The following is a 13,828-nucleotide window of genomic DNA, read 5'->3' as shown; positions in this document are numbered from 1 at the left end:
TTCCCTAGATGAGAGAATATTTGTTTTGCAGATCTTTGTTGAAATGTGGCTTCATCATTATTCACTGGAAATGTATCAGAAAATGCAGTCCCCTCATGTCAAGGTAATATAGTTTGTACTTCATTTGTGCGTGTCATCTATGGTTGACCTCTAATCTTGGGGTAAATCTGTTCTGTGGAGAATTTTTCTGGTATACTGGTCCAAAGCAGAGAAATTTATCAGAGTATGTACATGGGTGTATCAAAATTGCTAATCCAATTATGAAGAATGTTGTGAGTGTGTCATCCAGATTTCCCTTCATTGCAAAAGTTGTGTTGTTTTTGGTTTGTTTTTTTTGTAAAACATAAATTTGTGGGATGTTCACAACAATCTGAACAAGTAAACTACTAATGACAGGGAAGATGCAATGATAAAACCATACTGTTAAATCCCCCTGGGACAACATGGCTGCTAAAAATAGCTAAAATTGATTTCCAGCAGTGATTGATAGCAACTAGTACTGAAATACCAATTAATAATTTCTAAGATCTGTTACCATTTTCTTAGCATAAATACAAACTAAAAAAAAGGAAATCTTGCTACATTGTCCTTCAGTGTTAAGTGAGTAAGCCATTTTTGTTGTTTCCTATTCCAAAATACGCTTTTCACCATAATGGTGTCAAGAAGCAGTTCTGTAGCTACCGAGTTCAGAATATCTTACATGCCCTTGCCCTTGCTCAGGTAATACACTGGTTTAAGCACTTTGTGGTGGCCTGTTCAGTAACAAACTACTGCATGTGAAAACTAAGTAAGTGTTGGGGAGGCTAAGATCAAAAGCATTAAAAATGCAAAGGGAAGCTGAAGGAGAAAATTTTGATCATCTGAATTACCTCTGGGTCACAGTGGGTCTTGAATAGAAGAGGAGAGAAATATAAAAGCTAATCAAGATTTATTCTGCTGTGAAAGAGCAATATGAGAATTGATTGAGAAATTCTGATCCTTCACAGGCTACAAAATAACAAACATATTTGTATTTTGCTGGGGAAAAACACTGGAGAGCTGAATTGTGATGGGTTTTGTCTTTTACCCTTAAAGTTGAGGTCAAAATGCAAACTCACTAATGTTGCAGTCTCCACTTGGGACTTCCAGCAGCATGGCTGTGCACCTGTGATGGGAAGGCTTTGCTTCAAGTACCTTTGGTCTGTCTGTCCAGCCTCTCTGCATCAAGCGCTGTGCTTAGGCCAGAAATAATGATCACTTCAAACTTCTCTCCTCTCTTCACTCTCTGTATTTGAAATGCTCTCTTCTAACAGTAGGGAGCAAAAGTTAGAGATAATGACTATCATTGTTAGGGTGGAATTAGGGCCTAGGCAGAGCTTAAAGTTCTCTGGAATCACCTCAGGGTCCTCCACAAGGTGTTGACCCACAGCTTGAGGCCATAACTCCCTGATGCTATTTTAGTTTCATCTTCGATGGGAAGTAATCATGGGCATACTAAAAATGAAGTCTTCACTTTTTTGAGGTTAGACTATGTGAACACGGGACTGGAATTCCCTGTAAGATCTATAAATAAATGAAGGATCCCTCCTGTAGGACTGAGGAAGTGTTCCAGATCAGTTGAGGACAGGACTGTTCATAAGCCTCTGATGCTTAAACTAAGCTTTGTAGTTTGGTCTCAGGGTGGGCTGAAGGAGAACAGTTTGCTTCCTGTTTCCTCAGATGAGGAAGTAGAATATGGAGAAACGCATGTTTTGTTTTTACGTAAGAGGTGAAGGGCTTGACTGGAAGCCCAAGATCACCCTAAACCTTATTAAATTTTTTAATAATTACGCAGGTTCACTTAATTCCATTTAGCCTTCTGTGCATTTGGAAGAAGGGGTAATTTGTGACCACGCATCCCTGAATCTAGACCTGTTTGACCATGAGTGACTTGTACTGGCTACATACCTGTATAGGAGGGTGGGATGAGGCTCCACAGAACTTGCCTTTCCTTGTCCATCAGCCAGGCTTGTTTGCTTTGATGGGCCGAGCCACATCCCAGATACATCACTTTCCTGTGAAGTGCCTCAAGGAATGATAAATTTTCCTTAAACCTTGTTCATGTTACCATAGACTTCTCTTGACAAGTAGAAGGCGGTGGAATGGGAATGAATAGTAGATAATTTACCTTGAGATGTACTTCCTTTCTGCTTTACTGCTTTGAATTATTCCTGGGTCTGTTGTGAACCTGAGGTTGACACTATTTGCTATGCTGTGTTTCACTGTTCTTCTCATTCTTTTACATTGTATATTTGCTTTTCTTTCTTGGATGATCCAGAGCCCATGTGTGCAGCATCTCTTTTCCTATTCCCTTGTGCTGTCATCACAATGAATCCTTAAAAATAAGTTGTTTCATAAAACTTCACGCAATGCTTCCTGACCTTCCTGTGCCAGGTGCCACAGACCCCAGCACTGCACGTGGAACACCCATTAGACTACAGGCTCTTCCCAGTTCCTGTTGCAGGGGAGTCGATTGCGAAGCAGACAATGTGTTTGAGCTGTTGGGGAGCTTGCAGTAACAATCCTACCACTCCAAGGGGGTGAAACTAAAAGATATTAAACTGGCAGGAGGAGGGTGGGTAGGGGGTGTTCAGAGACAGCAGAGGTGTGATCTGCAGAGTTAGTTTAGATGCCTGACAATACTAACTGGGATCTGTGTGGCGTACATTTTTTGTTTTATGTTTTTTCATTAGTTTCATACATGTGTGTCACTGCCGCTACAGTATCCTTTTCACCATCGCACTGTCAAAAGATACTCTTTACTTCATTCAGCCAGGAAGAGATATGGCTGAGGCTTGCAGAGACTTCAGTGTTAAGGCAAGATGCCTTTTGCATCAGCATATAACACTGTATGTTAGGTGTGTCTTGCCTTTTTATACATGTGATGTTTCTGTAATAGTAAAAGTAATTTCCTCCTTTGAGGAAATTCACGAGACCTACAAGTCTTCTCAAATGGCCTTTAAGTAGAAAGAGAACACTGAGGATTTCTTTGAACTGGAAAGTTACTGGACAGGCTCATAATGATTATAAAAAGCCAAACCTATTCTTCCTGTTCCTTGGGAAGATGAAAGTGTCAATTTGAGTTTCTTCCCAGTACACAAATCCTGATGCTCCAGCAGCACAGGAAGAAATGACAGTTTACAAAATTGTATTTAAAAAGCTTGCAGAATATTGAGCACTTTTACCCCGTTATTTAATAAACCACTGTAACAGTGTGTAAATCCTTATCTCTGCAGTTAACTGCTGAACTGGAGAGTTTATCTGGCCAAAGCTCCATGTCCCCTACCATTACTTGCTCTGGGGGGAGCAGAGAACAGCCACAGGCACTTACAGCCATGCTTTTTTGATACTTGTTCCCCATTGTATTTCCAAATATGAATGAATACTGTGGAATCCATCTAGTAAACACCAGAGAGAGGAGGATACTGTGGCTGCAGTTGTTATTGTGGTATGTTGTCCCTGACTGTATTTGTGATGTTCATTTTTTCCCCCACCTTTCTTCCTTGGGCTCATTCTCACTTTTTTTTTCTCTTGCTCTCTTCTCTCCTTTTTTTCCCTCCCCCCCTTCCTTTTTGTTTCTGTTGTCTCAGCTGGAGGTTCTCCACTACCGACTCAGTATCTCCAGTAAACACCACGGTAGTCCTGCCCAATCCAGCTACCAGGCCCTCCACGCATACCAAGTATTACCATCTTTTCATTTTGTTTCCTTTTAAAAAAATCTTGTTCCATTATATAATCTGCAAAGTGTATTGGTGCTAGCTCTACAGCAGCTTTTCTGCTAAGGTGTAGTTTTACAACTTGACTGAGAACACGGCATTAAGATTTACTAAGTTTTCAGTAAGAACAGACACTGAGAAGGATTAGCAAAGGTCGTGGAGAAAACACTTGAAATCTGACATGAGAATTAATTGGGAACTCCCATTTCTAGAGATGCATTCTTGTAATGCATTGTAGAAAGAGGCTTATCAGCTGACAAACTGCTGACTTTTTTTACACCAAAACTGTCTTCACCAATGGCAAATTTCTGCCCCTCACACACTGGTGAGACCATCAGAATTTGCGTGGCTGTCACCTAAAATTATGGTAGGTAACATCTAATTGTTTTTAGACGGTGAAATGTCATTGGATAGTACTAAATTTGTGGTGACAACGTGAACTTCACCGTCCAGTTTTGCAAAAGCACACAAGTGGTACATTTGCAGATTGTTCAGGAAATGTGCATGCAAAAACATTCCTGTTGGAACAGATTGCTGATTCCTCAGCCCTTTATTCATTGGGTCTTCATTTTGGGAAAGAGGAGGGCTGAGCATATGTACTATAAAGTTCTTACTATACTATAAAACTCTTTAGCCCTACAGGGAATTTTCCTGCTGTTTAATTTGCATTTATAAAGTGCTATGATATCTCAAGGTACTGCTTAGAAAGGAAAACAGGAAGTACTACTTCTCTTTAAATCTATTTTTACTGTTACGTTTATCTAAGTACTGTGTTAAGAATGGCATACATCCATCCTGTAAGCTAAGGTCTGACAACAAATGCACTTGTATGGAAAAATACTTTTTAAACCAGTAGTGTTTGTAACGATGCTCATCTAGGCTAAGAGGAAATTATAAGAATTGCTAAGTGGAAAACTGCTATTGTCACCTGAATGTATTGAAATAGTGGTACTGGTGGTTTTGTAAATTCAAAAGATACCCTCAAGGGGAGCCTAGATTTTTTTTCTTTTAAATTACACTCTTTTAAGGCCTACAGAAGAGTACTGAACCTCTCTATTTTTGAAGATCCTAATCTAAACTTCTAGGACCAAGTAACTTCTTGGAGTTCTACCCTCTTACATAAACTCTCCTCTGGACTGTAGAAAACATGCTGACTTACCAGGAGCTGCCAAGAACACAAGACTAGCCTTCATTAGAACTGATAACAGGTTATCCTCTCTCTTTAGAAGAGTCTCATATCTGGCTGTATTATGTGACTGTATCTATCATCAAGCCTCGAATCATTTCCCTGAGTGAACTTCACAATGTATTAAAAATCTGAAGAGATTGCAAAAATCACATCTACTTGGCCTCAGGCGTTGCAGAGAAAGGCCACACAAAGATACACACAGATACACTCCTCACACTGGAAATAATACAGTTGAATGGATTTAAGAACTACAGTTGAATGGATTTAAGAACTGGAAGTTTTCCGTATAAAAATGCCTGCCAGTCCCCTAGAGTCCTGTCAACATCTTACCTCAGCATGGCTGCATTTGGCACCCCAGAAACATCTTGCAGCTATTTTTCTAACAGTCTTCCAGCATCTTCTATTATACTTGCAGCCGTAACTTGCTTGGTGTGCATTCTTCTCAACTTCTGAGAAATATGAGAGCTGTGAAACAGAATACAAATGGTATCTTAAAATCTGTCTTCAGTAGTGGCTTGAGATTAGTTCACTACTCTTAAAGTAAATTACAGCAGCAAAGGAATTAGTGCTTTGTCCCGATTCTGCAGCAGGCCAACTCTGGTGCTGGGCACCCAGGAGAACGAGCTCTTTTGTACCTCATTCATCTCCCGGCTGTATCATACACTACCTCCTTTATTAGTAACATCACTGGGGCTCACCATTGCTCCTTGTGCTACCCCTGCCCAGGCTACGTATACGCATAATGATGTGAGAAGCAGGATCATGCAGAACTTGAAGCAGTTCTTATCCTAACTCTTCGTAGAATTGTTCTTTTTACAAGGCAGATGTGTACCAGCATAGGAAGGAGAACACAGTAAAGCCAGCCAAGAGCATAAACAAAGGATCTGTTGTCTGTCCACAGCCATGAACTTATAACCATAATGCAAGGCTGAGTATTCTTTTTTCAGGAAGGGGTAAGTTGAAATCTCCAAGTTATTCTGTTCCTTAATGCTAGCCTGAAGTTCAGTGTAGGTACTTTTTCTTACAATCACCTCATCAAAAACTACGCTGCTGTTGCTTAGTGAACTGATGGCAGGAGATTAACGCAGCTTGTCCTGGGGAGCAAGTCTGTCTAAAATCAGGTGACAGCAAACTACAGTGAAGAACCTAGAAGAAAGAGAGCATTTCTTCGATTTTGATTTCCGATCTGAGAATGTAATTTTCCTGGACATGCAGTATGATACTCACATTCTTCCTGCCTTTTGCTTTGAAACTAGGAGTCATTTAAGCCCACTGAAGAACATGTACTAGTGGTAAGACTGCTTGTGAAACATCTGCATGCTTTCAGCAACAGCCTGAAACCAGAGCCTCTCTCCCCTTCAGCCCATTCCCATACAGCCAGCCCACTAGAGGAGTTTAAAAGGTAGGTATATCAGCAGCCTGTCTCTGAAACATAAAAAGGTTCTGCCTGAAAAGCTCTGAGAAGTTGAATTAGGTTGTTTTGACAGCTAAATACAGGAGTATGTTATTGAAAGTACATCAGAACTAATGGATTATGTTTCTTACATCCACTAGATGGGGGGTAGCTTCAGGAGGGGGGATGTCTTGTTATTGCACTAGTCTATATCTTGGCAGAAGTCAGAAAATAAAATGGTGCCAGAGGATTCTGGCCCAGGTTAGTGGAACACTTTATGTATTTGAGTTGAAACTCAATGGCCACAAGTAGCTTCAGCTAAGGAAGAACAAGTTTGGGTCAGTCTTTTCTATATTTGCATTTGTGGAAATGTGGTGGGTTGTCGGCTGGGTTGTCTTTTGTATTAAAAATTTGCTGCTGGTTTATATACATGACTGTCCCTGAATCTGTTTACAGGGTTGTAATTCCTCGGTTTGTCCAGGAGAAACTTTATATCTTTTTGCAACACTGTTTTGGCCACTGGCCTCTGGATGCCTCTTTCAGAGCAGTACGTACCTACTTCTCTCTTCTAAGTCTGTACTCAACAGAACTAGTAATTAGTTACTGCTGTTTGGCAGTGAGATTATTTATATAATATGTACAGCTAATGTTAGAGTGCCAATTACACACAAAAAGGAAGTTGAATAGATCTTGGTGATCTTGGTGATCAACAACTACAGGTTGTTGGCTGATTTTCCTGACAGTGAAAATGGCCATTGATTGAAAAGGTGTTACTCTTAAATACATTTTTACAGGTCCTAATTTCTTAGTTATCTAATACAATTATCTAATTCTTAATTATCTAATTCAATAGGTCATAAACAAAAGTAATGTAATATTAGTATGTGATATATACTGCAAATATTACCTCCTGAAAGCAAGAAAAGAAATATTTCAGACCACGACTCCTGGTAATTAATGTAGGAATTAAAAAGGGCAGAATGTAACAAGGCTAGATCTTGCTTACTAGACCTATAGCTCATTATATTGCAGGATCTGAGGTACGCATTGAGGCACAACATTGGAAGTGTTGACAGAGGCCATGGCAAACCTATTTTTGGCATCACTGCCGTCAGGACCCCACTGTTTCCACAGGGTGGTGGGTGTGTCTGTGCAGGAGCTGAGAGCTGTCTAGCGTCTTTACTTACTTTGATGGGGATTCAATGAACACTATTAGAGCTCATAAATGCACCTTAAATGTAGTCACCAACTAAGTTTTCTTTTTTTGTAGTAGCTGTTTGAGTGCCGTCTCATTTGCATATTGCAGAAATCCCAGACTGGTCCTAACGAGCATGCATTTAAGTGCATCTTTTCCAAAGATATTCAGATTACTAGGGAGAGCTTCATTCCTAAAAACATCTAGGTGTCATTAGGATACTATTCCCTAGGTTTAAAAGAAACAAACAAAAACCTCTTTCTTTTTTCCTCTCTGAAAAGCATTGATACTCACGTGGTTTTATGTGTGATTTTGCTTAGGTTCTTGAGATGTGGTTAAGTTACTTACAGCCTTGGCGTTATGCTCCAGAAAAGCCGCCACAAAGTGCAGAGCCCTTGCCTCGCAGCGTGTCAGAGAAATGGTAAGGAGGAAAGCAATCGTGAGTAATCTGAACCAAGCCTCAATTTTATGCAGATCCCGAGTAAGACAGCAGAATTTCAGGAAGCATCCACCAATCTGAATTAGCTTCCTATATAAGATCAGACTGGATTTGAAACAACACAAGCTTTTGTTTTGAGAGGAATAGTCTTTTGTCTCAGTGCAGACAGACCATCTTTCCAGAGACAGTATTAAACATTCCCTTAATGACTCATTTGGCAGAAGACAAAATGACAATTATTTAAATAGCTGTACTCACAAATCCTGTACTCACTTTGACAGGGCTGCCTTCATTCAGGAAAACCTACTCATGTATACTAAGCTGTTTGTAGGATTTCTGAACAGAGCTCTTCGAACAGACTTGGTCAGTCCCAAAAATGCTCTCATGGTGTTCCGAGTAGCCAAGGTCTTTGCTCAGCCCAATCTAGCTGAAATGATCCTGAAAGGTAAATGGATATTTTGACATCTTATGCTGTCCTGTCTCAATCTTTCTTCACAATGGCTACATCTTACCTCAGAAGCACTGAGGTGAATAGACTTGCTCTTATTTTGCCATTTGGGGAGTATTATGTAACTGTCTTCACAACTTTTTTTCAAATTCTAGGAGAACAGTTGTTCCTGGAGCCAGAACTTGTTATTCCCCATCGTCATCACCGACTTTTTATGACCCCCACGCTCGGTGGGAGCTTTTTGTCTTCATGGCCTCCAACAATTACAGATGCCTCATTTAAGGTTAAGAGTCATGTTTACAGCCTGGAAGGACAGGATGTCCAGTATAAACAGATGTTTGGCACAGAAGTCAGAAATTTGGTAAGCAACAAGTTTCTTGTCACGTTTTGCTACTTTGACAGGTGTTTTCTCAATGTTGAACATCCATAGTATGAGAAGTTAAGACTGGAAAACCTTACACCCTGCACTACAGCATACTTAACTTTTCTGATTATGATTTCTGGAACCTGAAAGGTCTCAATCCAGCATGGCTATAAAAATCTGCTTGCTATTTTCTAAATAAGAAGTTAATGTAACAGCTTGCTGCCTTGTAGTAGTATACTGCAAAAGTATTTCCTCTCAGACACGCTTACTGTGAACTTCTGAATCATTGTATTGATTCCTACTTATCAGCCAGTCAGATAAAAAATAGCAGGGGGGGAAAGCAGCTGAAAAACCTAAGCAGCACTCGAGTTTCTTGAATTTTTCAACAGCCATGAACTACCTTTGCCCTATTAGAAATGCAACTAACGGTCTTGGCACAAGTCTGTATGAGCTAAGAGAGTGAGTTTGCTGGGTTTGCTCTCACTGCCAGGTATCAAGGCACAGTTCATCCATGTATTGATGCTTAGCAGTCCTTTATTTTTGTCCCACACGATGTCTTTTGTTTTAGGTGCTAAAACTGGCTCAGTTAATTTGTCAGGCGCAACAGACGGCAAAATCCATATCAGACCATTCTGCAGAGACAATGTCTAGCCAGTCCTTCTTTTCATGGTTTAGATTTACACCATCTGAGATGAATGGTTCCTACACAGGCAATGACCTTGATGAAATTGGGCAAGACAGTATCAAGAAAACAGATGAATATTTAGAGAAGGCACTGGAATACTTGTGCCAGATCTTTAAGGTATGTAACATCTAAGTTATTTCCCTGTGTGGCAGCATGAGCAAGTGAGTCAGGATTCCCCAAATGTCCTTCTGTCTCTCTTGGACACTGTGGTCACAAAACCATCCAGAGACCCTGCTAGGAAATTTTGTTGTAAATGCCTTCTAGGCTTGACTTGACCTGACCACTACAAGGCCCTTTTCAATACAGATGGGACTGGATGCTCTGAATTTCTAAGTAGCAAGTTTCCTTTGTTTCAAGTGACCACTCGTTTGGACTGCTTCATTTATAGCAAACCTGTCTCTTCACTTGTCTGTTCTTTTCAAACAGGCACAAATAACTTAAAAACAGTCCAGTATGTTCTAAATGTAAAGAGCTATAAAAATACAATATATAACTGCAGCTATAGATGAGTGGATGAACTAGTCTGTTTCTCTGGTTAAACTTAAGAAAACGGATTAATTTCTCTGTCAGCCATCAGAATTGACCTGAGAAAAGTCAGCTGTTTGGGAGCTTTCAAGGAGTAAGGGACATATAAAACAGAACCCCTCTCTTGGATTTTGTGAGCACAGACAAGAAATCTGGAGATTTTTATCTCCTTTTAATGTCTAACTGAGGTACTGTTAACAAGTTCTTGGTATCTGTGCTGGCTGTCCAGGGCTAAGGAGTTTGTGAAGGGAGAAATAAATGAAATAGAAGGGCATAGATCAAACACATGCTTTAGAACTGTGTTATTCTTGAGTAGCTGAATGAAGCCCAGCTGACCCAGATGATGATGAACTGTGGGACAGCTCACGATGAGAATGGAAAAAAACAGCTTCCAGACTGCATTGAAAGTGAGGATGGCCTTGTTCTTACGCCCCTTGGCAGGTACCAGGTGAGAGAAGAAAGATGCCATATTGCATCCTAGATTGTTCTTGAAAAACTGTTTGTCCTTCTGTGTAAAGAGAAAAGCCACTTACTTGGGGCTAAGGGAGGTGCCTGTATGAAGGTGTTTCATGTGGGAGCTCCTAGATAAGAGATTTACTTTCCTGCTCCTAGATCATAAACGGCTTACGTAGATTTGAGGTGCAGTATCAAGGAGATACTGAGCTTCAGCCCATCCGAAGCTACGAAAATGCCACTCTTGTCCGCCTCCTGTTTCGCTTATCCTCAGTGCTTAACGAAAGGGTAAGCACAACACTACCTCCTTTTTATATTTGCCATTGGAAATTTCTGTCCTTCATTGCACTTGCACATCTACGACACTTTGTTCTTGCTCTGTCTTCCTTTTTGTGGTCTAGATGGGTATTTCCCAATAGTAACAGACCTGCTTCTCCACCTGTAGTTCAGCTTTCCCTCCACAAAACATTAATAAGTTACACATTAAATGTGTTCTTTATACATGATGAACAATGGAATATCATTCAGAACACGTTTCTAAAACAGGAAAAGTAAATTTTTTCTTCCTGTAGCTATGATAGATACAAGGCAAGTCTGCACTAAAGCAGTTCTACTATTTAAAAGCACATTTTGATTTTTTCTACTTTATTTCCTATAATACTTGTACTGTAAATGAAAAAAATATAAAATAAGTTACACTTACTTTATGACAGTAGTTACAGTAGAATACTAATCCTTAACTTTTTCTTACCTCAGTTTGCTGATCAAATGGACGTGCTTTGCTCCAGGCAAGATTTTGTTGGCCGATTTTGTCGCTATCATCTTATCAACCCCCACCTCATGCAGAAAATCAGGTATAGTCCCGTGGTGAAGGACAGAACAAGCCAGAACTGGGGACCAAGAATCAGTCTGAGGTTTCTGGCTAGCTACAGAACTCTCATTTCTTTACTGATGATCTACTTCATTGCATCCTGGTTTTATGTTGGGCCAGTGGGCTGCACATTCATTATCCTGATTGGGTATTTTCTTTATGCTGTAATAATGACTTTTTTCTCTGACGGATGGAAACCACATGAACACTGATTTCCTTCTGTAAAAATAAATGTTTTAAGGATGAGCCTGGGATTCAATGACTAAAATGTCTGAATTATCATATCAGGTCTTCCTAAAGTATTTTTTAATATTAAAGTTAATTGAGTTTTAGAAGCCATGGTGTGGTCTTGTCAAGTGGAAATAACCAATGTAAATTTTATTTTTATAAAAGCATTACTATGGAATCTAGTGAATGGCTTTTTTTTTTTGGTGGGGGGGGAGGATGAGCCATCAGTACTTGCAATTCTGAAGTGAACTGTGCACAGCAATATGACAGGAGAGAAACCATGCCCCAAACACAAGAGTACCCACATGTGCACGTAACACATTCATGACAGCATCTGACTCAACACTGGTGCAACACGGCAGAGCTCAGCTGGTATCACAGCTGCTCCTCAGCAGCATCCGTCACTCTGTATGCTTCCTTAAATGACACTATTTTAAAAAAAGAAAATTACAGGTATTTTCCTATCTTACTACAGATATTCATTAATCTAATTATTCATTAAACTTGTTAACAAATCCAAGACTGCTACTAGGAATGCCACCTTTTCCTGTTGCTGCAGACAGGATGAATTAAAAGCTGTGACTTTATATAGAAGACTCAAATGATAGGACCTGCACTGCTTCCCATAGCCCCTTGCAACTATTTGGTGCTTTAAAATGCCATCCCTGAGAAGATATTCTCAAAAAACTCACAGATCACATATAGGTGAGAAACAGGTGAGATTTGGTAATAGAAGTATCTTTCTTTAAAATGTAGCACTTTTCAGAACGGAATCAATTATTATTACAACTATTAGCTCACACTGTCAGTATTAACTGCATTGGCTTTAGTACATTTCATGCCTTTTATGGTCAAGTTTGCCCCACAAAAAATTACTCACAAGTGAAAATCCCTTTTCCTTTGTGCAGAATGAACCAGGGCAGAGCAGTAGGAGTCAACAGTTTTGGAAGACAGAGAAAAAGCAAACATTGCCAAATGTAAGCATCGCCATATCCTGTAAGATAACTATAGTACATTAATATCAAGGCATAAATATTTTCAGTAGTGTACTGGGAAAAGGATGAGGCCAGAAAACAAAGATACGGTGCTTCAGAACAGGAAGATGTATTCGTTAGCACAGTAATTCCAAAAAGGGGTGCCTGCAAGGAGGTTTTCCCCGTGTTCTGCCCTTAAGCAGGCAGTCTCAAGAGCCTGGCAAGGGTGAGCAGTCCTGGGTAGCCCCAAGGGCAGAACATGTTGTGCTGGGCTTGGCAGCCTCCAATACACCCACTCCCTGGCTCCCTGGCTGTGCCAGATAATGTCACGGTAGCTCACAGAGCAACGACAAAGCTAGACTTGAACACAGAAAAGCTATGCCTCAGGTAACAAGTCTGGAAAAACAGAAGAACAGCCCATCACACAATACCCTTGTTCCATGAAGAAAAAAAGAGTAATTCATTTCAATTACCAAAAGTTTGGGGAAAAAAGTTCTCACTGAAGTTCAAAGTCCCCTCAGCCAGACGGGCCAGTCCATCACAAAACCACTGAGCTCACCAGCAAGGCAGTAATCCTATCCCCAAACCTTGCCTACATGGAAAAGCAATGGTTTCAGGTAAGCACAGTAACAATCATTTGCTGCATTCCTCTATGCAGTCTGACTGCCACACCAGTGCCTCTTCTAAAAAAAGACAGTTTTGCCACTGAAACAAATGCTAGCGAAGAGCCTTATTGAAAGACAGGGAACTGAGGCTACCCTTCATTGAACCGCACTTTGACACTTACTCTTCATTGCCATTTCCTTATTACTACTTTATACATTTACATTGAAGTTTCATGATAGATTCAATTGCTATTGCCACCTCATTTCAAATAAAAGCTGATTATTAATTCATTTTGTATGCATTTTGTTCAAAAAGGATCAGACTTGCATATTTCTGATTTCAGAACAGATGTGTATTTCTGAAAGACATGATGCTCTGAATTTTTCATAACAGGAACATTTTCTGAATTTACCAACAGCTGCTCAAGTACCCAAACATTAATACTACCTTATTCCCACTGTGGTGCAACTTTCCAAGGAACTGGGAAAAAACTTTGGTTTTGTTGTGTTTTTTTCTATTGGCAAAAATTATAAGCAGCATATGAGTTTGCCCAACAGAAAAGGAAGGCAGCTATATTAATACACAGCTATTTGACATGTTGTGGGTTCACATCCCACTTCAATTTTCATTATTTTTCAACTGAGAAGCTGCTGTACATCAGGGTGCCTACTCCACCCTCTTAGTCTAACATCTCATTACATCTTGTCTGAAGGAAAATCAAAAA

The 13,828-nt window shown here is 40.0% G+C and overlaps 1 protein-coding gene across 1 annotated transcript in view; it reads left to right on the top strand.

The window, feature by feature from the left end:
- Window positions 1-11,517, top strand: part of SMPD4 (sphingomyelin phosphodiesterase 4, neutral membrane (neutral sphingomyelinase-3)) — a 16,176-nt gene extending 4,659 nt beyond the window's left edge. Inside the window, exons 9-19 of the mRNA XM_009878816.1 lie at window positions 32-103; window positions 3,609-3,698; window positions 6,180-6,325; window positions 6,773-6,863; window positions 7,832-7,932; window positions 8,232-8,395; window positions 8,554-8,759; window positions 9,331-9,564; window positions 10,289-10,420; window positions 10,585-10,713; window positions 11,182-11,517. Coding sequence (XP_009877118.1) covers window positions 32-103; window positions 3,609-3,698; window positions 6,180-6,325; window positions 6,773-6,863; window positions 7,832-7,932; window positions 8,232-8,395; window positions 8,554-8,759; window positions 9,331-9,564; window positions 10,289-10,420; window positions 10,585-10,713; window positions 11,182-11,508 — 1,692 coding nt within the window. The 3' untranslated portion in view covers window positions 11,509-11,517. The remainder of the gene's footprint in view (window positions 1-31; window positions 104-3,608; window positions 3,699-6,179; window positions 6,326-6,772; window positions 6,864-7,831; window positions 7,933-8,231; window positions 8,396-8,553; window positions 8,760-9,330; window positions 9,565-10,288; window positions 10,421-10,584; window positions 10,714-11,181) is intronic.
- The last annotated feature ends 2,311 nt before the right edge of the window (window positions 11,518-13,828 follow it).

This window comes from Apaloderma vittatum, unplaced genomic scaffold (genome assembly GCF_000703405.1).
Source record: "Apaloderma vittatum isolate BGI_N311 unplaced genomic scaffold, ASM70340v1 scaffold3861, whole genome shotgun sequence".
In the NCBI taxonomy this organism is placed as follows: Eukaryota; Metazoa; Chordata; class Aves; order Trogoniformes; family Trogonidae; genus Apaloderma; species Apaloderma vittatum.
This window is presented reverse-complemented; position numbering and strand designations above follow the sequence as displayed.